Source organism: Ceratotherium simum, chromosome 38, assembly GCF_057802395.1.
Source record: "Ceratotherium simum simum isolate JZ-2026a chromosome 38, ASM5780239v1, whole genome shotgun sequence".
NCBI lineage: Eukaryota > Metazoa > Chordata > Mammalia > Perissodactyla > Rhinocerotidae > Ceratotherium > Ceratotherium simum.
The window spans coordinates 20,578,528-20,603,284 of record NC_141937.1 but is presented as its reverse complement, the minus strand read 5'-3'; the positions used below and the strand labels follow the sequence as shown (position 1 = coordinate 20,603,284).

Below are 24,757 nucleotides of genomic sequence, written 5' to 3'. Positions count from 1 at the left end.
TCTATATAATATAAAATATATAAATAAAATATAATAATATAATATAAAATTATATTAATTAATACAATATAAATTATATTAATATAAATAGATATATGTAAATAAAATATGCTGATATTTTATATATAAATAAAATATGTATACTGATATTAAATATATACTGATAGTTTATACAAATAAAATATGTATACTGATATTAAATATGTACTGATATTTTATATACATATCTATTTTTCTTATATTATATATTTATTAATTTATATTTATATTAATCTGTATAGAGAAATATATAGTACACTTCAGCATGGAAGTCATAAAACTTGGTTAGAAATAGCTCTAAATTTATTTAATGAAGGCTTTTAAAAATCTTATGATTTTATAAATAATATCTATCAAAAGTTTTCCTTTAGATACTTTTTTGACCAAAATTAAGGAGTATATAAAAAGATGACCAAAATTCAAGCATTGAAGAGGTTTGTGCTCATGACTTAATGCTAAGTTTGAAATTAATATCCTTTAATTGTGTAATTAATGTAACAGCTATAAAAAGGATTCCTTGAAGTAAAAATTATTTTCAGGTTATCCAGGCTGGTTATTTAGGGTTGGTTTTGGTTTCTTACTTGTTAACTGTTATGACAATCTCTGTGTTTCTTTTTCTTTCAGACCATTTTATCTTAATAAAACTGGCAATTGAACTTTCCTCTAGTTGATGGGCAGAATTTCTCCCAGACTCTTCCTCATCCCAATTTCATCCTAGTTGAAAATATTCAAATGCCATAAGAAATCTTTATAGAGTTGCACTTAGCTTTTGGGTGGACATTTCTACAATGGAGAGAACTGTGTTATAGCCCTGGTCCAAGGACATTATCATCTAATACCCGTAGACTACGGGGTGGGTGTGGAAGGTTGCAAAGAGAAGGAGCACTCAGCAGGTTTGCAGACCCTCTGGAACATGGAAGCAAGCAAGCTTTGAAAAGCACAGCTTTGGAGGCACTCCATGAGTCTGCACGGCTTTCAAGGGAACTAGCACTTAAGACCTTGTGTAACAAAATGGACACGGGGGACACAGCTCTGGGACAAAAAGCTACCTCAAGGTCTGGAGAAACTGATACCGCATCAGGTAGATGGAGACAGGAGCAATCAGCTGTTATTAAGATGAGCACTTTTGGCAGTCAAGAGGGACAGCAGCCACCGCAGATAGACCCTGAGCAGCTCGGGAACACAGCATCAGCACAACTGTTTGGTTCTGGGAAACTGGCCTCTCCTAGCGAAGTGGCACAGCAAGTCACAGAGAAGCAATACCCACCGCACCGTCCGAGTCCTTATCCATGCCAACATTCACTCTCTTTCCCTCAGCCCTCCTTGCCACAGGGGGTCATGCACAGCAACAAGCCACATCAGAGCCTCGAAGGCCCTCCGTGGCTTTTCCCTGGCCCTTTGCCATCTGTTGCCTCTGAGGAGTTATTTCCTTTTCCTCTACATGGCCACGGTGGTGGTTATCCTAGAAAAAAGATTTCAAGTCTGAACCCTGCTTATAGCCAATACTCCCAGAAAAGTATCGAACAGTCAGAAGAGGCTCACAAGAAAGAGCACAAACCCAAGAAGCCCGGCAAGTACATTTGCCCTTACTGCAGCAGGGCGTGTGCCAAACCAAGCGTACTGAAGAAACACATCAGGTCCCATACCGGCGAGCGGCCATATCCATGTATACCTTGTGGTTTCTCTTTCAAGACCAAGAGCAATTTGTACAAGCACAGGAAGTCTCATGCCCATGCAATTAAGGCAGGATTAGTCCCTTTCACAGAGTCAGCTGTATCTAAATTGGACCTGGAGGCTGGTTTTATTGATGTAGAAGCAGAAATACATTCAGACGGTGAACAGAGTACAGACACAGATGAGGAGAGTTCTTTATTTGTTGAGACTTCTGACAAGATGAGTCCTGGCCCACCAATCCCGTTGGATATCGCCAGCAGAGGTGGTTATCATGGGTCACTGGAAGAATCATTGGGAGGTCCCATGAAGGTGCCAATTTTGATTATTCCCAAAAGTGGGATTCCCTTACCTAACGAAAGCTCTCAGTATATTGGCTCTGATATGCTACCAAATCCGTCTTTAAATACTAAGGCCGATGACTCTCACACAGTGAAACAGAAGCTTGCACTAAGACTGTCAGAGAAAAGAGGACAAGATTCTGAGCCATCTCTAAACCTTCTGAGCCCGCACAGCAAAGGAAGCACTGACTCTGGTTACTTTTCTCGCTCAGAAAGTGCAGAGCAGCAAATAAGCCCTCCAAACACGAATGCAAAGTCTTATGAAGAAATCATCTTTGGAAAATACTGTCGGCTTAGTCCCAGAAATACACTCAGTGTTACCACCGCGAGTCCGGAGCGTGCCACGATGGGGAGGAAGGGCATGATGGAATCATTACCTCACGTAAACACCAGGTTAGATGTCAAGATGTTTGAAGATCCTGTTTCCCAGCTGATCCCAAGCAAGGGAGAAATCGACCCCAGTCAAACAAGCATGCTGAAATCCGCGAAGTTCAACAGTGAGTCCAGACAATCCCAGACTATTCCACCATCTATGAGGAATGAAGGAAAATTTTATTCTGCAAATTTCCAAGGCAGCAACCCGGTTCTCTTAGAAGCTCCTGTAGACTCTTCACCCCTTATTAGAAGCAACTCCATGCCAACTTCTTCAGCAACTAATCTAAGTATTCCCCCTTCTTTGAGAGGAAGTCACTCATTTGATGAAAGGATGACTGGTTCAGATGATGTGTTCTATCCAGGGACCGTAGGAATACCCCCTCAGCGCATGTTAAGGAGACAGGCTGCATTTGAGCTGCCTTCGGTACAGGAGGGGCACGTGGAGGCAGAGTACCACGGCAGGGTGTCAAAGAGTGTCGCAGGTTCATCCTTGAAGGAAAAGAAATTGATTCCTGGGGACAGGGTTGGGTATGACTATGATGTCTGCCGGAAACCCTACAAGAAGTGGGAAGATGCTGAGACACCAAAGCAAAGCTACAGGGACGTTTCCTGCTTAAGCTCCTTAAAACATGGTGGAGAATATTTTATGGATCCCTCGGTGCCGTTGCAGGGAGTGCCAACCATGTTTGGAACTACATGTGAAAATAGAAAACGCCGGAAAGAGAAGAGTGTGGGAGATGAGGAGGACACCCCCATGATCTGCAGCAGCATTGTGAGCACTCCCGTGGGCATCACGACCTCAGATTATGACCCCAAATTGCAGATGCAGGAAGGAGTAAGAAGTGGCTTCACCATGGCTGGACTTGAGAACCCTTCTCTTGGTCACTCTGAGAGGTTTGACCCGGGTCGACCCCAACTGCAATCTGGAAGTCCATCTCTTGGGTCAGAGGAGTCACCCACAGCCACTGATTCAGACAAGATCTCAGACCTAGGGGGCAGGAAACCTCCTGGAAATGTGATTTCCGTGATTCAGCACACAAACTCGCTGAGCCGACCCAATTCATTTGAAAGGTCTGAGTCGGCTGAACTCGTGGCCGGCGCGCAGGAGAAGGCCTCCTCGCCTTCGGAGACCTGTGACAGTGAGATTTCAGAAGCCCCAGTGAGTCCAGAGTGGGCTCCACCGGGGGATGGTGCAGAAGGTGGGGGGAAGCCATCCCCTTCTCAGCAGGGTTCACAGCAGTCCTACCACGCCCAGCCCAGATTGGTTCGCCAGCACAACATTCAGGTTCCCGAGATTCGAGTGACTGAGGAGCCTGACAAACCAGAGAAGGAGAGAGAAACCCAGAGTAAAGAGCCGGAAAAGCCCGTGGAGGAATTTCAGTGGCCCCAGAGAAGCGAGACCCTTTCCCAGCTCCCTGCAGAGAAGTTGCCGCCCAAAAAGAAACGTCTGCGACTGGCTGATATGGAGCACTCCTCCGGGGAATCCAGCTTCGAATCCACGGGCACAGGCCTCTCCCGCAGCCCCAGTCAGGAAAGCAACTTGTCCCACAGCTCCAGTTTTTCAATGTCTTTTGAGAGAGAAGACGCCATCAAGCTTGCTGCCCCTCCGAAGCAGGACGAGTTTGGGAAGCATTCGGAGTTTTTGACTGTCCCCGCTGGTTCATACTCATTGTCTGTCCCGGGCCACCACCACCAAAAAGAGATGCGGCGTTGCTCATCCGAGCAGATGCCTTGTCCTCACCCAGCTGAAGTCCCAGAAATTCGCAGCAAGTCGTTTGATTACGGGAACCTGTCCCATGCTCCGGCGGCAGGCGCGCCGGCCTCCACGTTGTCCCCGTCGCGGGAGAGGAAGAAATGCTTTCTCGTGCGGCAGGCCTCCTTCAGCGGCTCTCCGGAGATCGCCCAGGGGGAGGCCGGTGCGGACCTGGGGGTAAAGCAGGAGCAGATGGAGCAGCTGCATGCCGGCCTCAGGTCCGCGTGGCACCACGCCCCGTCCTCTGTGCTGCCCCCTCTCCAGGCGGAGGACCCGGCAAAGCAGGTCGTGGGTCCTTGTGCCCAGCTGAGCTCAGGGCCACTCCAGCTGGTCCCACAACAGGTCATGCACATGGACAGTCAGGAGTCCCTGAGGAACCCCTTGATACAGCCCACATCCTATATGACAAGCAAGCACTTGTCTGAGCAGCCACATCTGTTTCCACATCAAGAGACTCTTGCATTTTCTCCAATCCAGAATGCCTTGTTTCAGTTTCAATACCCTACCGTCTGTATGGTTCACTTACCAGCTCAGCAGCCTCCCTGGTGGCAGGCACACTTCCCACATCCCCTTGCACCGCGTCCTCAGAAGAGCTACGGCAAGCCTTCTTTCCAGGCAGAAATTCATCCTAGCTACCCCTTAGAGCACGTCGCAGAGCACACTGGAAAGAAACCAACCGAGTACGCGCACGCGAAGGAGCAGACCTACCCGTGTTATTCAGGAACATCAGGGCTACACTCAAAGAACCTTCTTCCAAAGTTCCCGGCGGACCAGAGCACCAAGTCACCTGACACTCCCTCCGAGCAGGTTCTTCAAGAAGATTTTGCCTCGGCCAGCGCTGGGCCTTTACAGTCCTTGCCGGGAACAGTGGTTCCCGTCAGGATCCAGACCCACGTCCCGTCCTACGGGAGTGTCATGTACACAAGCATTTCTCAGATCCTGGGGCAGAACAGTCCTGCAATTGTCATATGCAAAGTTGAGGAGAATATGACCCAAAGAACACTGGTCACCAACGCGGCCATGCAAGGGATAGGATTTAACCTTGCCCAGGTATTGGGGCAGCACGCAGGCTTGGAAAAGTACCCCATTTGGAAAGTACCTCAGACCTTGCCCCTCGGCTTAGAATCCTCAATCCCCTTGTGTTTACCTTCCACCTCCGATGGCGTCGCCTCCCTGGGCGGCAGCAAGCGCATGCTCTCCCCGGCCAGCAGCTTAGAACTCTTCATGGAAACGAAGCAGCAGAAAAGGGTCAAAGAAGAAAAGATGTACGGACAGATTGTGGAGGAGCTCAGTGCTGTGGAGTTAACCAACTCAGACATCAAGAAGGATCTCTCCCGCCCCCAGAAGCCCCAGCTGGTGCGACAAGGCTGTGCCTCGGAGCCGAAGGATGGCTTACAGTCGGGCTCCTCTTCCTTCTCCTCGCTGTCTCCCTCCTCATCTCAAGACCATCTGTCGGCCAGCGTGCCCTTGAGGGAGCCATTCCCGCCCAGTTCCAGGGCACCCTCCCTGGGGCAGAAGTCCAGTGGGCCTTCTGAAAGCAAGGAGTCCTCCGATGAATTAGATATTGATGAGGCAGCCTCTGACGTCAGCATGAGCCCCCAGAGTTCCTCGTTGCCCCCAGGAGACAGTCAGCTCGAGGAGCGAGGCAAAAGCCAGAAGCTACCTGTTGGCATGTTGGTCCACATGGCCTCTGGCCCCAGCGGGAAAGTGGCGAACTCAACTCTTCTGTTCACGGACGTGGCCGATTTCCAGCAGATCCTTCAGTTCCCCAGTCTGCGGACAACTACTACTGTGAGTTGGTGCTTCTTGAATTATACAAAACCCAATTACGTGCAACAGGCCACCTTCAAATCCTCGGTTTATGCTTCATGGTGCATTAGTTCCTGTAACCCGAACCCGTCAGGATTGAACACCAAGACCACGCTGGCTCTTCTGAGGTCCAAGCAAAAAATCACCGCAGAAATTTATACCCTGGCTGCTATGCACAGGCCTGGAACCGGCAAGCTCACGTCATCAAGTGCATGGAAGCAGTATGCTCAGGTAACGAATATTGTTTCTGAAAGCATGCGCTGTTGTGGACTTGACTGCTGAGCAGAATGCATAGGGAAGGGCATAAGACATAGAGGTAAAAGGAAAGTCAGAGGTGGGGGAGTCCTCTGCAGCCCTGGCCCGCAGGTGAGAGAAGCCACTGACTGTGAACTTAGTTCTCAGGGTCTCGGGAAAGTCGTAAACACAGTGTCTCCTTCACCAGGTGCCATGAAATTCTACCACAGGAACTAATTCCTTCAGGTTCTTCTCTTTTCCGACCTGTGTCAGTGACCTAGCAGACAGACTTTTCTTTTGACGGGAAGGATTCAGGAAATTGTGAAATGAGGGCATAGAACAGGGGGTGGAAAGATCAGGAAGGAGACGGACGTGCAGGGCGTCAGGGCCGGACTTTGCAAACTTCGGAGAGTTTGTTCCCATGGACGACACTTTTTTCCAAAGTTTATTTTCTGTATTTCTCTCTCAAAACTCATTTTTCCAAATGATTAGCTGGTTTGTTCCTACATGAACAATTAATGCCTTACACGTAAAATTATAAAAATGTTAATCAGGGGCACTTTGGAATGTATGCTAAATTATTAAAGAAGCAAGTGGAGGATTTAAAAGTATATTTTACTTATTTCAGTGACCATTTCTCTTCAATATTTTGAGAATAATTCCTAAATTAATAGAGATTGCTTTAATTGCTATTTTAGAAAAGAACATGTTTTTAAGGTTTTAATTAGTGCTGCACAGTTTATGTGCTAAGGGAGTTTTTTTTTTTTTCTTAAACAGAATGTTGAATTTATTCTGTAGAAACTTCTCATTCTGTTCTGAATTTTCTTCCCTAGTGTCCTTTATTTTATGTAACCAGCCCTTGGCCTTTTAGCGTGGGATTTAGGCTCATTTTAAGAGATCGCAGAAGAGTGGGGTATGTGGGCTTCCTCCATGTCTTAGAGAAAGCACGTGAACTGATTCTCTCTTTTTGTCCGGCAGATAAAACCGGATGCATCCTTTCTATTTGGCAGCCAACTGGAAAGGAAACTAGTGGGAAGTATCTTAAAGGAAAGAGGGAAAGGAGATATTCATGGAGATAAGGATATTGGATCCAAACAAGCTGAGCCAATCCGAATTAAAATCTTTGAAGGAGGGTAAGGCAACATACGTGCAAATGTAAACCATTCAGTCACAAGTAAGAGTAAACGGTCCCGGGTGTCCATATGGAAGCAAGTGTATCCACTCTGGTTGGAAGCGTAAAGCAAATTTCTTTTCTATTCACATTTCTGAAGTCTGCTGGGTAATAGATAATGAGTTCATGCCCTTGCTTTCACACCTTGCCTTTTAATGAAAATGTCCCTGTTCTATGTAGTTCGAGCCTCTGCCTTAAATTTTCACGCCTCTAATTTAGTATGAAATCAACTAAATTCGTGGACTCTTGATATTGTCTGTTTGTTCATTCTTTAATATTATTTTTGTGGGCATTTGTTGTGTTATTAATGGACGTATTTTTATTCTATGCTTACAAAATTGCAGTCATGCACACTCATGTATAATCCTAGGAAATAGTTGTTATTTGTTTGTTTTATTGCTTTTACTGTTACCTCACCTCCAGACTCTGTTGGGATGTCACCAGCTCCATCAATCCTCTCTTTGTGCCAGGATCCAAGCTAGGGTACCACATTACATGTAGTTATGTTGTTTCCCTGAACTCCTCTGGTCTGTGACAGTTTCTCTGTCTTTAGGAATTTCTTTTTTTTTTTTTTCTTGGTGGGGAAGATCAGCCCTGAGCTAACATCAATTGCCAATCTTCCTCTTTTTGCTGAGGAAGATTAGCCCTAAGCTAACATCTGTGCCCATCTTCCTCTATTTTGCATGTGCAACGCTGCCACAGCATAGCTTGATGAATGGTGCGTTGGTCCACACCCAGAATCCCAACCTGGGAACCCTGGGCAGCTGAAGCAGAGCGTGATAACTTAACCACTACGCCACCGGGCTGGCCCCCAGGAATTTCTTTTTAAATGTTGAATTCTGAGCTGTAGAAACTCAAGTAATAAGGTTCACTGACTTTGTTATCTATATAGTTAAGAAAAATTACACATATGTGTAATGTCTAGTTTTAGATTTTGATAGAAATGTATTGTCGATCCAGTTACATGGGAGAAAAAGCCCAGACTTTTGCTTTTAAAATTTAAAAATTTTAAAGTCCATTAACTACATTTGGGGGGTTATGATGTAACTAGCCTTATCTCTACAACAGATCTATAATCAACCTGTTTCCATGAGCGTGAATTATTCCACTTATATTTGGAGGACAAAATAATGTTATCTGTTTGACTGTAAAATGTTGAGTGTTTCGTGATATGAAATACTGCTTTCTCACATGGATTTATCAGTTTGGAGATGGATTATTAAAGTTGGTCCCCTTTTAGGTTTGGCCTCCTTTGGATGGGTGCCTGGGATTTCCACCACTAAAACCACAGTTGTGTGTAGTCATGAAGCTTGTCTCAGTCTTTTTTGACATTCCTCATTTTTTAACACCAATGAGAGAAATATAGAGTTTATCTTTCCTTAGAGACTGAGGGTCCCTGTGACTGAGTCAACCCTCTTGCATTCCGTGGCCTTCTTCATAGCAGTGCACTTGTACTAGATTAGCGAGACCTTCACGTATACTGTGTGCTTTGGGGAACCCATCTCCGCTAACAAAGGACACAGTGAAAAAGCCTGTGTGAACATTTTATTGCTGTGTTTTGAAGATCCAGCAGGATTGTGCCCACATTTCATTTCTTCCTCCTTTCATTGTGCCATGTTAGGGGCTGTATCCTAATCATTTCTTAATCTGTGACCCACCTTCTGCCTGGTGACATGTACATTCCAAGCAGTGTGTTAGCACCTCTTACTTTGGTGATTGCAAAGTGATAACTTAAAAAAAAGTATGACTGACCAAATTTTTAAGTATATGTGGTCCTTATATTATCTAATTCATAGATTAGTAATTTAATTAAACATATCTCTTAATTATTTTTTCAAAATCCATTAATTCTTGTATCAAGTAGATTCATGGGTCTGCAGAACTGTTGAATGGTAAATATTTTATTTGTACAGATTTTTATAATATACAGTTATGTTTTATACAGAATTTTATTGTCTTTTCATTCTGGAAGCAAGTTAATCATCTAAGACATTAAAAATAAAATGATATTATTTGAAGATAAAATGCATTTCCCATCAACTATGATGATGGGCTACAGTAAGCTTAAAGTAGACTTCCTTGAAGAAAATCAGCTTTCTATAAAATTATTTATTTTATTCTATATTCCTTAGAGAATTTCATCTGGTTAGGGGCAGAGAATAGTGAAATTAAAAGGTGAAAGATAATTTGCATCTTTAGGTTCTTTTCTACTTTATTACAAAAGATAGTGTGAGATAAAAGATATTCAAAATAATTTTGAAGAAAATGTTGATGTTGGAAATTCCTTGTAAAAGGGGAAGGATTTAAAAGAGCAAAAGCAGGGGCCGGCCCAGTGGCGCAAGCGGTTAAGTGTGTGCGCTTTGCTGCAGCGGCCCCGGGGTTTGCTGGGTTCGGATCCTGGGCGCGCACCGACGCACTGCTTGTCAGGCCATGCTGTGGCAGCGTCCCATATAAAGTGGAGGAAGATGGGCATGGATGTTAGCCCAGGGCCAGTCTTCTTCAGCAAAAAAAGAAGAGGATTGGCAGATGTTAGCACAGGGCTGATCTCCTCACCAAAAAAAAAAAAAAAAAAACAGCAAAAGCATGCAAAATTGACAATACTTTTTTTTTTTTTTGAGGGAGATTGGCCCTGCGCTAACATCTGTTGCCAATCTTCCTCGTTTTCTTTTTTCTCTGCAAACCCCCAATACATAGTTGTGTACCATAGTTGTAGGGTTGTAGCTCTTCTACATGGGATGCCGCCTCAGCATGGCTTGATGAGCGGTGAGTAGGTTCGTGCCCAGGATCCAAATCCGAGAACCCTGGACTTCGGAAACAGAACGCGCGAACTTAACCACTAAGCCACAGGGCTGGCCCCGACGATTCACATTTTTGATACTACTTAATTCTCATCCTGTTTGGTACTGACTGAAAAATAATGTTAAGATTGAATAGCATCCATAGGAGTGCTGGTATTTAAATATGTGGATGGATTTTCTCTCTTAAAAATCCTTCAGTGAATTGGACCAATGAAGTTGAATTGCTTTCATTCCTCATAATGGATTAGCTTGGACAACATAGAGAAGTTTGCAGTGCTCTTAGAATGTAAAAAAACTGTGAGTCTAGTGCCTTTAAGTCAATGCGCAGTGAATTAGGGCATTTTGTTTGTCAGTTTACCTTTTGAAGTTATAAAAAGAACTCCATGAAAGGAATATCTCTCCAAGATTGATGTTCAACCCATAATTCTAGCCTAGCTGTGATTTAAAAGATGATGATATTCATTGAATTATTCAGTAGGATGCTACTGTACTCTATGCTGGATCACGTTTCATTGTATTCTAAACAAAATGTGATGGTTGAGCCCTGCGTATGTTTCTTCCATTGATTATCACAGTGAATACCTAAGACTTTGTTCATCTAACTGATTTGATTAAACTGGATGACCTCAGACATCTTTTCCAACCACTCTGTTAACTCCTTCTGGAAAGAAATGCAAAATTTGATTAAAAAATAGAATCTCTAGTTTTCATTATGTAACGATACCTTCCAGAAGCTACTCGAAATTTCGACTCCACTTTAGAACAGATTCATGGTCCTCGGGAAGAGCAGATCACATCTGTAGACAATAGTTGGTGAGCTCAGCTCAGCCTGTGAACGCTAGAAATTTCTGAAGCACTCTCGTGCCAGGATTGTTAAAATAGAGTAGAAGCTTGCAGTGAAGAATTCTATCATCAGTTATATTTATTTTAGCAAATGTAGAGGAGTATGTGTGTTGTGCGTGCACATCTTAGATGATGTAATGTTAACAACTAATGTATGATGATTTTAATGTGTTGGTATAGCTTTTTGGATGTTTCTTGGTTGGAAGTTCTACTGGAATCCAAAAGCAGTAAGGCACAGCTCTGCAACTCTTTGAGGCTTACATAAGCCCATTTGAACGTCTCTACCGAATCTATATACATATTTATACTTAATGGAAGAGCCGATTCTATTTTGAACTCCATGTAGAAAAAATTAAATTTTGTTTACAATGCCAAATTTGTTTTCTGGTTCTTTCAGGCCTTTACTGAATAAATTTCATAGGCTTCGTAGAAGTAAAGTTGAATGATTGAAAATTTGCCGTGCAATGATTAGCTTTTGGTTTGATATGTAACATGGTGTAAAAGTTTGAAAACACACTGGATTCCCCTTTTTTAAACAGGTATAAGTCAAATGAAGATTATGTTTATGTCAGAGGACGTGGACGTGGAAAGTACATTTGTGAAGAATGTGGGATTCGCTGTAAGAAGCCAAGCATGCTCAAAAAGCACATTCGCACTCATACTGATGTTCGGCCTTACGTATGCAAGTTGTGTAACTTCGCCTTCAAAACGAAAGGTACAGGTCTGCTTTTTGTTTTTAGAGGAAAAACACCATTTTTTATGGCTACTTTGAATTCTGAATACCATTTTATAACTAACTTTCATTGACAATAAGATGGTTTTGTTTGTGAAAATATGACCCCCGTGAAATGTCTTTTCTCCCTCATGTAAGGGATCAAAGGATGTACACGAGACAGTGAGGCTCCTTTTATGACTTAAGTAAGAGCGATAGACTTTGGTCCAGGCCGCTTGTCTCCAAAGGAAGTGGCTAAGAATTGCCTGGATAGCTATTACTTCACGTTGGAAATGTTATGTGGTCTAGATAATCTTTGCACCAATATTGAAATACTGGAGGGAGACAATCCAAGCAGGGGCATTAGAACAGCAAGGCGGCAGCTGGGAAGAAAACATGTGCCCGTGGTCAGTTTCAAGATTATAAATAATGTAGAGATCCACAGACTCCCAGGTGGGCCCCTCCATCCACAGTTGCATTAATTATGCATAGAAATTTGATAGCTTGTATTCTGTGTATTTATCAGCACAGAGACAATTTCTTACTCTCAGGCCACAACTGTTAATCTCATAAAACTAAGACTTGCCTTGAAATGATATTCTGTCTTTCCAAAAAAATCTGTTTTTAACAGGTAGATTTATATGAAAATATTTTACACAAGAAGGTTGCTTGGATTATATTTCTATCATTTTATAAAATCATGAAAATGTTCATAAGCCCAGTGTTCTCAGAATACAAACAGTAATGAATTAGTGGTGGTTGGATTTTTGTAGAAATATGTTTTACTATTTACAGTAGAAGGACTAATGGATGCTGTAGACACCCCCTCACTAACCTCGCATCGTTTTCCAAGGTTTTAACTTTGAATTTGCATACCAATTAATCTGCTCCACTACCCATCAAGAAAAATAAATATCAAATAAAGTAACCTTTGGTAAAGAAATGTGTGCCTCTTTTTCTCTTATAGCCCAATCCTAAATTGTCTTTATTGGTTTGTCAGATGTACAAATGTGTAGCCTCTCGATATATCTGTTTCTTTTTTATTAAAAAGGTATCTGTGTTACAAGTATGCCTCTCGTTTGAAGCCAGAAAAGGGGGGAGGGAGTGTTCATTTGCGTTTCAAAAGAAAGAAACATCAGGTCTTTAAATACCATCCACTTTTGCACCATCGAGCCTTTTATATAAAACTTCACTGAGAGACTTCCAGGGAGGTAAGAAAATATAAACTTTGGTTTTAGGAAATACTGCAGTTCCGCCAGCATTACGACTGATAGAGCTTCACTGGGCATGTGAGTTGGCTGCATGGATAGCTGTGTGAAACACTGGATGAAGAAACATCACATTGCTAGATTTTTTTTGTTAATCAAATTAAATTTGGCTGTGACCCATTGTCCTGGAGTTTGAGCAGGAAATAATTTATTCTTGGTCATTATTGGAGTTTGCTTGTCATCCTTCGGGAATGTGCAAATGTATTGGAATCTTAAAATGAGCAAACTCGTGCTGGTTGTTACTTCTGGCTGAAATGCCTATTGTCCAACTGTGTCACCTGGACGCAGATCTGAGTGCGTGTGTAGGACCTGGGCCTCCTCCGTGCCTGTACCCCTCCTTCAGGTGCCCTCCCTTGCCACCCTCCTCCCCTCTCCTTCCCGGAATCCTTCAGAAGTTCAAGACTTCAATAAAGCAAAGCCAGGGTGGGGTTATTTTAGAGCCAGATTTCTAAGTACAAACCTCCCCTGAAGATGAGAGCCCAAAGCCTGACGAATGGAGAGAAAAATATAGAAGAAGAAACACATATTAAGATCTAAATAAATTATCTTGATACAACATCCACATACACAGATTACCTGCACCCTTGCAGAAGCAGATGATTTCCATTAATTTATAGATATATTAAATTTACAGGTTTTAGAATTCTTGATGATCTGTCTACAAAAAGGTTTGAGATCTTTAGAAAAATTATAGATATAATTTTTTGATAAATAGGACCAATAGGGGCCTGGAAATATTTCCATGTTTGGAATTATCAAAATAGCACCTAAAGTTCATAGGTGTATAAGCAGTAAGCAAAATGTTAAGTAAAAAATAAAGGAATATAAGTAAAATAATAAACAACAGTGTCTCAGTTTAGAATCGTGGCTCGTATATTACATTAATGGTAACTAAACACCTCCTACAAGGGGCATAGTCTGTTTCCACAGGCGAAGAGATTCCTCCTAGATTCCATGAGCCTAATCTTAAAAATAAAGCATTTGGTGGCACATTGCTAAAGCAGCATCAAAGGATGTAGATAACAGTTTGGCCCTTACAACTGAATTAGTTCCTGGATCTCTTTTGATAAGTTGTATATATGACATAGAATGATATATATATAATTTCATAGATCCTAAGTCAAAGGTGATTGGATCAATGTTTCCAAAATTTCTCACATTCCATATAGTAATTATATAAATCTACAGAAAGACACATAAATATGTATACATATAATTGTATATATCTATATCATCATCATAATACATTTTTGACATAAAAACCTTTCTTTTTTCTTAGAGTAATGGGAGTTTCCGGATAAATAAAAAGAGAATATTGCCGCTCCAGAATGTTAGAAACTGATGGCATAAAGTCTGCTAACATATGCCAGACAGATAGATGCTAACTGCTAAGAATAATGCTCCCTATAAGTAGTTAACTAAGTTTTGTATAGATCTTTGAGTTCATTTAGAGGGTTGGCCCTAACATGAGTATACGTATTTTTTTCTCCTGACTAGTGAGGATCCTGTGAGTTCAATCTATATCTGATCAATGCCAGAAGGTCGAGTCCAGTAGATGTGTTGATGATAATATTTCGTTCTGAAGTCTTTCCAAGATGTGACCCAGCTTGTGTTGCTCTGTTTATATGGAGTCCTAGGAGGCCGGCCCATTTGGGCCAAAGATATTAGATCCCTTCTCAGCCAGGAAAGCCTGGGATTCCCAGTCATGCGTGGAGCCTACTTTTGACAAGATGTGACCTTAGTCTTCTGTCATTCTTCCAGAATGAAGAAAACCTGAGATTGGGTCAAAACTCAGGGGTTGATATCTTCAGAAACCATAAAGTTCCTCTTAAGTTTGAGGCAAGAGGTAGTGGGTAGCAACAAATCTATGTTATCAAGTTAGTTCATTTCACATTGAATTTTGGAACAATCATCACAAATTGGTCATCAACAATTGGTAACCAACTAATTTTTTTTTTGGCTGTATTTTCTAGGAAACCTAACGAAGCATATGAAATCTAAAGCACACATGAAGAAATGCCTGGAGTTGGGAGTCTCGATGACATCGGTGGACGATACAGAAACCGAGGAAGCAGGTACTTCATCATTTAGTTGGCTGACTTCTTCATCCTGTGTGCTGGAGCTTTGTGGCCAAGGTAGTAAAGTAACTTTAGATATTTTTAAAAAACTGATCACATTTCATTTTGTTAAATACTAAATATAGAAAAGAAGTCTGACACATTGAATTGTTTGAAACCTATGAAGAAATAAATGCATTTCAGTTCTAAGGGGGAAGAAAAGGCCTTCCTATGAAAATATTTCTGTCTGGAACCATAAAAGAAATCTAATTGCACTCACATTGTGATAGTGACTTAAATTTCGTGAAACTTTTTGGGAAATTTGACAAGCATTTTAATGTGTTACTTTTCCTGTTAAGAGGAAATCTAGTAGGAAAAAATCCATCATTAACCTTTGTAGAAACCTAACAGTTGGCCAAAACTCCCGAGATACACCACTTATACGTCAGTTTATCCCTGTAGAGACAGATTGTTGCTTTTCTTTTTCCTCCAACATCATCATAACCAACATTACCCACACCCATTTATTGAAGATTTTCTATGGATGGTGTGATGTCTGAGATAAAAGGTCCTAGTCTGGAGTCCTTATTGTAGGGTGAGGGTGAAACCAGATAGATACATGAAAAGATAAGAACCCACGCAGGGTCACAGAGGGGAGTGCCTAGTGAATGTTACAGGAGTTCAGGGATGGGACTATCTCTAGGGGCTGGAGGGTTGAGGAAAGCTTTTGGAAAGAGCTGGCGCCTAAATTACCTCCTAACCTTGAAGTTCGGATCTTGATCTCCATTGTCTTTGTTTTGTTGTTTCAGAAACTATGGAAGATTTGCACAAAGCAGCTGAGAAGCATAGCATGTCCAGCATTTCAACTGATCATCAGTTCTCAGATGCTGAAGAGTCAGATGGTGAGGATGGAGATGATAATGATGATGATGATGAAGATGATGATGACTTTGATGACCAGGGAGATTTGACACCAAAAACAAGATCAAGAAGCACCAGTCCCCAGCCTCCTAGGTTCTCCTCCTTGCCGGTGAATGTTGGCGCCGTACCCCATGGAGTTCCTTCGGATAGTTCCCTGGGGCATTCTTCATTAATCAGCTATTTGGTTACTTTGCCAAGTATTCAGGTTACTCAGCTGATGACACCCAGTGACTCATGTGAAGATACTCAGATGACAGAATACCAGAGGTTATTCCAGAGCAAGAGTACAGACTCGGAACCAGACAAAGACAGATTAGACATCCCTAGCTGTATGGATGAAGAGTACATGCTGTCTTCAGAGCCAAGCTCCTCTCCGAGGGACTTCTCGCCCTCAAGCCGCCACTCTTCACCAGGATATGATTCTTCACCCTGTCGAGATAATTCACCAAAGAGGTATCTGATACCCAAAGGAGATTTATCACCCAGAAGACATTTATCACCTAGGAGAGATCTGTCACCCATGAGACATCTTTCACCAAGAAAGGAAGCTGCGTTGAGAAGAGAGATATCACAAAGGGATGTTTCACCAAGAAGACATCTGTCTCCAAGGAGGCCAGTGTCACCTGGGAAAGATATCACTGCAAGAAGAGACCTTTCTCCCAGGAGAGAGAGAAGATACATGACCACCATAAGGGCGCCATCTCCCAGAAGGGCTTTATACCATAACCCACCATTGTCCATGGGGCAGTATTTGCAAGCAGAGCCAATTGTATTGGGGCCTCCTGTAAGTATAAGTGGCTTTCTCTTTCTACCATATAAGTCAAAGCACATTGGAACCTCGTGATTACGCACTAGTGTTAAATTTGTTATAACTTGGGTATCTCTCATGGGGAGCAGTGAACTTGGTTACTGAAAATAGCAGGAAGACTTTTTTATCCCATGCTATTGTCAGTAACGTGGCTGAGGCATTACTCCAAGTGTTGTGTTGCATCAGAGCAGTAGTATGTTTCCAGCTGGGACCAGATGAGGCCTTTCTAAATGCTTTCTAAGCTTAACTAATTATAGACATGAGCTGAAACCTTTACATGAGTAGAAAAGGTGAAGTATTTGGCATGACATGACTGCATAGACAGACACTCTCAGGGACATTTAAGTGTCAGTTATATAACTTTGCCAAGTAAGAATTCTGATTCAGGCATTAGCCTTGACTTTCAATCACTATTTTTTTTTAAATAAACTCATGACCTTGCCCAAAGTGAGTGGACATGTGAAACTAGTGAGGGCCCCAGGAGGAGAGATTGACCCCCTCGGTGTGTTTGTAAATCAAAGGCATGAATGTACATGCTTTTCTTGATGTTGCCACCACCACCACCTACTAGGTGCACTTGCTGAGTGATGGTGGCCCAAAGAGAGAGGGCAGTTGGGAGAACTGACACAGAAAGTATCAGAGGAGACTTCTATGTATGCCCCCATTGTAAAGCAAGATAATAACAATAGCAATCATGGATTCAATTGAGGCAGTAGGTTCAATGCAAATCCATAGAAAAGCATCCGTCCTGCCTCATCCCATGGCGCAGTAGACCTTGATATCTCTTTCAGCGTGTGTAGCTTTTTAAGAAATGAATGAAGCAGGCTTAGCATGGACAGAGGAATGACCCTTTTTGAGTTGGTTTGCTTAGTGTCCTGGTCTCTACTCTTTGCTCTTGGTTTCTGTTCTGTGGATCAGCACCATCCTTCAAGCCAAAGGAAGCACTGCTAGCTCCCAGCTCTGTCTTATCACTGCCCTGGTGGCCAGGTTCCTCCCTCTCATCACCTTTCACCACCCTGAATCACACACTTAGGTTGTCATTTTTAAACTTCAAGAAAGCTCCTTGCTGCATTCCCCCCACCACCCCCAACACCTCTTTTCGCCTACTACCTACTTAGTCTTCATGGTGCGGTCACTGCAGAAACATGCAGAGCCATCAGGACATCATTTATTTGCCAAGCTAACCAATTAGCAAGCTAAGAAGAAGAGATACATTTCCACAGGTTTTTGTGTCTTGGCAGTGCTAAGTAGAAAGGAGGGATCTTCTGAAATGTATGCCACTGTAGCATAAATGGAGAGCCATAAATCTGTCAGATGCCAGCATACCACATCTAGGTGCTTTCTCTGGTATGGACCCAGTGATGCTAGTGGAGTGTGTGAAATGAGGCTCTCCTATTCTGGCATTCGCCAAGTGGATCGAGACTGTGGTATTTGTGAGATGTTGGAGCATATCCAGTCAACTGCAGGCACACAAAATAAACCTTTAATGCCGATACACTGTTGTTATTAAAAAATAATAGCAAGTCACAGTCAACTCGGGCAAAGGAATTGAAGGAGTGGACTAGGGAGTTCGTCGAATTTTTGATCTATGCCAGAAAGTTGTTGTTGGAAGGAGGTTGGTTTTATTAGTCACTGAGTTTGCACTAGGTTTTTTTTTTTTTACCAATTCACCTGGGTATTTAGTAGACTTGTTAAACGTTACCATTTATGAAGCCCAAGTGTTAAGCCTTTGTTCTGTTACCCAGTTTACTTCTCTTTAGAGGATTTGTAGCCTGCTGCTTTGTTCACGTGATATGAGGGGGTAGATCTGGGAGTCCTCCCTGAAGCAGGGGCAGTGGGTCCCAAGCACTTCCCTTTTTATGCTTTAGCACACCATTTTCAAGGGGCACAGGAGGATTTTCATCTTTCTGTGATGTGTGAACAAGGTTCTTATTGCCAGAGCAAAAAAGAATTGTTAGAAATTCTATCAGCATTACCTTGTTTGGTTGCTTAACATTGACCAAAGGCTCACAGGACAGTGACTCATGGCATGAAAGGACCTTGTAGCTCCTCATGACACACGCATTTCCTGGTTCAGTCTGCGCGGTAGGGCCCAGGGAGCAAGTTCGGAGGAGATGACAGGCAGTCACTGGGATCCTACTGCTCTGCTGTTTCTGCCCTAATGCCCTCTGGTTAGTTTTAAGTTTAAGATGATTGATAGATAGATAGATATGATAGATGGGTAGATAGATGATAGATAGATAGGTAGATAGAGGTAGATAGATAGACAGAGATGATAGGTGATAGATAGATAGATAGTTAGAGATGATAGATGGATAGATAGATAGATGGTGATAGATAGAGGTAGGTAGGTAGATAGAGATAATAGATGATAGAGGTAGATGATAGATATAGATGGATAGATTGATAAGTAGAGATAGATATGATAGATGATACATATGATAGAGATGATAGATAGATAGATAGAGATAGATAGATAGAGATAGGTTAGATAGATAGATATAGATGATAGATAGAAATGATAGATAGATGATACAGATAGATAGATGGATAGAGATAGATAGATATGATTGATAGATAGATAGATAGATAGATAGCCAGCTAGATAGATGAGAGGGAGACGATAGATGATAGAACAAGAAAGTAAGAGTCTTTTATTCATTCATTCGGGAAATATTTTTTGAAGGTCTACTATGGGTGGCTCAAGGATGATGATGAAAAAATTTTATGGTTTCTAGCCTTGTATTTTTTAAACAAAAAAATTTCCTTTTCCATTCTCAAAATTTGGGCAGATAAATAGTAAGGAGACAAAGGAAGGTGTGTCCTGGTCCTTGGTACGTAACGTAGATGAACGTCGTGTCTGGTAAAAGAGTCAGCGAGCGTTCCCTTCTTTCTCTTGCTCTGTTTGTGATCTTGAGCAAGTCGCTTCACTCTTGGCCACAGTTTCTTAATCTATTTGTGGCAGCCAGGGAGATGGGCCAAGCAGATTTCTGTCCTTGAAAGAACTTGCCATTCAGCTGTAAGGAATGCAAGGCTGTCAGCACCTTCAGGTTAGGCCTCAGTTGTCAAGTCAAGGCCATGTTCTCCCTGCAGCCCCCAGCCAGAGATTGAGCCTGGATGGTCACAGCTGAGCATCTGTTTCCCTTGCCCTTTACCTTCACATACGTTAGCTTCCTGTCCCCTCCCCCCAACCCCCCAGTGAACGTCTTGCACTCCTACCTCCTTAGCATTTGCTTCCAGACACTGATGAAAAGATGGATGGGTAATATATCTGGAACATGCGATATATACATACACGCTTATATACATATATCTACGTAACCTTAACACAACCCTCACGTGGATTCGTTATTCGTATTTCCATACCAAGATTTTTCTTACTGAGATTTAAGTAAGATGGGAGTTTGTTCACCTTATTACAATGATTAGGCCCAAATTACAAAACAAAATAGGATTGCAAGTAGAGTAAAAACCGAAGTAGAAAAAACTTATTGAGTGTTTATTTGGAGGATGACAAGGGGTCACTGGGAGGAGAGAGGTTGTGTGGAAAGGCCTGGCAGCATTTGGAGCAAGGGAAGTGGTTACATGGTAGAAATTCTACCTGTAACCTTCCTTCTGTGGTTGTAATCATTTGTTCTGACAAGTAAGGGTCTGAATATGAAATTTTTATTCTTAACACAAATAAAATTTCATTGGATTTTAAACATATTGACTATATCCTGGTTTTAGAGGATACTTCCTCACTCTTTTTGTTAGCCTGGGTCACACATCTCACCTCATGGGACACATCTCTCTCTGGCTGCCTCACAGACTCCCATTCTGATTAGGTGTGTGCAGTGGAGGTCACCAAATAGCAACCAAAAGCAAAATGGAAAAATAACCAAGCTACATTTTATTTTAATTTATTCAATTTTATTTTATTTTATTCAATCTGTGATCATTGTGATTAAAAGAAGATTCGTTTGATTATCTTCGAAGATTATTATTGTAGGCCTTACAGTCCTTCCACCTTAACTGCTATTTGATGAAGGAAACATGCCTTTTTCTAAACCAGAGTGAATACAAGAGGGATATTATTTTGGTAGCATTTAAATGATTCTTTCTTGTACTGTAAAGTTCTCACCTTATCTCCATTGTGAGATCCTTGTGGCTGTAGGGTTGGTGATTACATGATTTCTCTCCCACACTTCCAGGACAAGTCATTTGTTTCTACCTTGAATCAGGTGTAGCCCAGAACAGGATAAAGGCCATGCATGGCACAGAGTCGCAGAGATGATATATAATTTATTATTCCTGTGATGGTCTCACAATCTAAACAGAACTGGATGAATCATTAATAGAATAGAGTATATCTTGTTTTAGAACTGAAAATCCTTAAAATGAATTAGAAGTTGTTTTTTTTTTTTTTTTTTTGTCTCTTTCCTGGATTACTGCCATACTTGACAGGTTTGTATCTATCTGATTTTAAGTTCTCAAAAAGTAAAAATAAAAATCAACTGAGTTCCTTTTAGATGACAATCCATTAAAAGAATGAATCTCAGTAACGGAAACCTGGTAATTTCTTTAAAACCTGATAATTTCACAGTCTTAAGTTGTGTTTTGGTACAGAAACAGTTATAGAAAATAAGTTCTCCATTTTCAGGATTGGGACCATGAAACCTAGAATTCTGACCCCAAATTTTAAGTATCCTTAAATCATTAATTGCCAAGAAGCTATTTAAGTGGAAATAATAATATATACAGAGGAATTAAGACACAATCATCTTTGGGTTCCCAGCTGTGTAATTGAATATGAGTTGTAACTATTTGAAATATTTAGTGTTAACTGCTTATCTGATGGATAGTTCCCTTACAAAAACTGGCCTTTTCTGATGAGGAAGCTGGTTTTCTGCCTGCAGTGTCTCTTGAGCAGGAACTCATCCCTTTAGACTAGTGTCTTGCACATTGGAGAAACAAGTTTGTTTCACCCCCATTTTGTCATCTGTTCTGTGGAAAACTGAAAAAAAAGGCCAAATTTCAGGCTTGTCACACCAATTATACTCATCAACACTTAAGAAAAATCTTAAAAATCTGCCCGCTATATAAACAGATGGTAATCTTTTTACTTTCTTTTGAATTTAAAAATCTATTATTAGTGTTTTTTGCTCAGTAAACTTTTTCTGGTAATTAGGCATTATTTTCTTTTCATTCCCTCTTATGGAAAAAACAGAGCTGAAATGTGTCTCTGTACCTCGTGGAAAACACACTGCATGTTTTATCACATGGCTGTTTAAAAACAAAAGGAACTTTTCACAGCCCAACAGCCTCATTCAAGGATTCTAAAAGACAACTGAGAAACCTCTTTTGTCTTGAAAAATGAAAAATCGATAAAAGGATTAGGTAGTTTTCAAGTGTTTTGAATGAATGAGTGAGTGAGTGAATGAAATAGCTTGACCCAAGCATGAAGAATAGTTGGTCCTGAATGTGTTCTCTGTTTCCCGCTGCAGAATTTAAGAAGAGGATTACCTCAGGTTCCTTACTTCAGTCTCTATGGAGACCAAGAAGGTGCTTATGAACATCCAGGCTCCAGCCTTTTCCCTGAGGGTCCTAATGACTATGTCTTCAGTCATCTTCCACTCCACTCTCAGCAGCAAGTGCGAGCTCCTATCCCCATGGTGCCAGTTGGTGGGATCCAAATGGTTCACTCCGTGCCACCGGCCCTTTCCGGTTTACATCCTCCACCCACCTTGCCTCTGCCAATGGAGGGCTCCGAGGAGAAGAAAGGAGCTTCAGGGGACTCCTTCCCTAAGGATCCCTATGTGATGTCTAAGCAGCACGAGAAGCGAGCTCCTCACGTTTTGCAGTCACCTGGTCCACCTAGCATGCCCTCCTCTCCTCGGCTATTGATGAAACAGAGCACTTCGGAAGACAGCCTAAACGCAACAGAGAGGGAACAGGAGGAAAATATACAGACTTGTACAAAAGCCATTGCCTCTCTCCGGATTGCCACAGAAGAGGCCGCTCTGCTGGGGGCAGATCAGCCAGCGCGAGTGCAGGAGCCCCAGCAGAAACCCTTGGAAAGTGCACATGTAGGCATTAGACACTTTAGTGGACTTGAGCCAGGTCAGCCCTGTACCTCAGCTGCCCACCCTGACTTGCATGACGGTGAAAAGGACAATTTTGGTACATCCCAGACTGCATTAGCTCACCCCTCGTTTTACAACAAGAGTTGTGTGGATGACAAACAGCCGGGCTTTCGCGGCAGCAAAGAATTCCCTTCAAGCACAGAGGAAGGCAAAGAACCTTCGTCAGAAAAGAGTCAACTACATTGATCTAAGATGCATGGAGACTTTCATTTCCACATTTTCCCATTTTGTTTTCATTTTTGTTTTTCTAGAGATAGAGGTAATCAAGTTTATAGCATGCCTGTCCTCAGTTACAGTAGTTTGCTATTATATATACTTTTGTTATATCAAAAGAATTAGGTAAATTAACAAGTCATCATGAGCCTGACCAAAACAAAATTTGAAATTAACCTATTGGGTCTGGTACTTTTAAAATTGTACAGATGTTTGTGCCTTTTCTTTACTTTGCTTATATTCTTATAAGCATTTTTTAGCAGTAATTTGTACATATTTTAGAATTTGTGTATCTGCTTTGTAATAAATGTAATTTCTTTCCTTTTTTGGACACTTGGATCTAAATGATGTAAAGCAAAACAGCATCAATATATATGTGAGGTTGCACTAAAACATATTTTTATATGATTAAAACTGAACAGCTTTTATGTACAGCTCTGATTCTGTAATACTAATATTTATTTACTTTGTTTCATAAATTGTACATTTTTTCTTAATGTCGTGGATTGCTTTTCTATGTGAAGCATGGGACTTAACTGTTGCGTAACTAGAACAAAAATGTATATTGTAAACAGGATATTTAAACTAGAGTATCTTATTCTGCACTTATGCATTAGTTAAAAAAAAAGGTAAAGGATGTATCAGTCAGTTCTTAACTCTTGTAAATTTTTTTGTCTCTTGTTTGCTGAATTGACTATAACTTAAGTGCTGATTGTGATTTTAAACGGATAGTACCGTAAAGCATTAAAGTGAACAATGTGCTATTGTGAGTTTTTTCAAAGCTTTATAAATCAGTTATAAATAATATTAAAAGTATTTGGTCTTATGTGAACATGTTGATCTATATACTCATCTAAAAATATGGGAAAACATTCCGCCCCATGTAAATATGTACAAGTGCATCACTGGTACAATTTTATGTAACTCAGTCGGACACTAGGTTGCCACAGACCTATGCTAGGGTGTCTTTAAAAATTAAAGTGACAAAGCACATGGGACTGTGTAGAGCTTGGTTATCGGCCGGCCCGGTGGCTTGGCAGGCAGTGCTGTGCGCTGCCCGTGGAGAAGACCTGGGCTTAGATATCTCCTTGGTTCTTGCTGCACAAGGTGGTGACTGGAACTAAGGCTACTATGGAGGGGTCACGCATGGGCTCTAAGGGATGGGTGTGGGAACGAGGAAGGGGCGTGGAGACCTGCTCACCAGCCCTTCCTGTCAGCCAGTCCACACAAAGACATGGTTGGCGTCAGCTTTAGGGGAAGCCACTTGACCCTTTGGAAGAGGGGGAGTGTCAGACTCCTGGCTATCTCAGGGGGAACAGGGAAAGGAAGATTCCAGGGAAAGAACTTGTGGAGGATGCTGTCTTTTGTATACAACATTTGCAATGGGCTTTGGCTGGTGTTGAAGGTGGGCAGAGCCTTTGTTTGCAGGTCCGGAAGAATGGAAGAAAGGGAGGAGTACAACAACACGCACATGTGTGTGCACACACACACTCACACACACAATCTGGGTTATCTTTGTGCTATATAGTGGATTATAATTCTGTGAAACCAAGTTTGTATATTGAATTACATTAAGGAGTGTTCTTTAAAAAGAGAAATAAATATACAATTACATGCTT

The 24,757-nt window shown here is 41.7% G+C and overlaps 1 protein-coding gene across 1 annotated transcript; it reads left to right on the top strand.

Moving 5' to 3' along the window:
- The first annotated feature begins 788 nt into the window (after positions 1-788).
- Positions 789-24,757, top strand: HIVEP2 (HIVEP zinc finger 2). Its single transcript, XM_004442087.3, has 6 exons — positions 789-6,219; positions 7,201-7,355; positions 11,574-11,749; positions 14,988-15,089; positions 15,881-16,776; positions 22,287-24,757. The coding sequence occupies exons 1-6, from the start codon at positions 1,051-1,053 to the stop codon at positions 23,109-23,111; spliced, it is 7,323 nt and encodes a 2,440-aa protein (XP_004442144.2). The 5' UTR covers positions 789-1,050; the 3' UTR covers positions 23,112-24,757.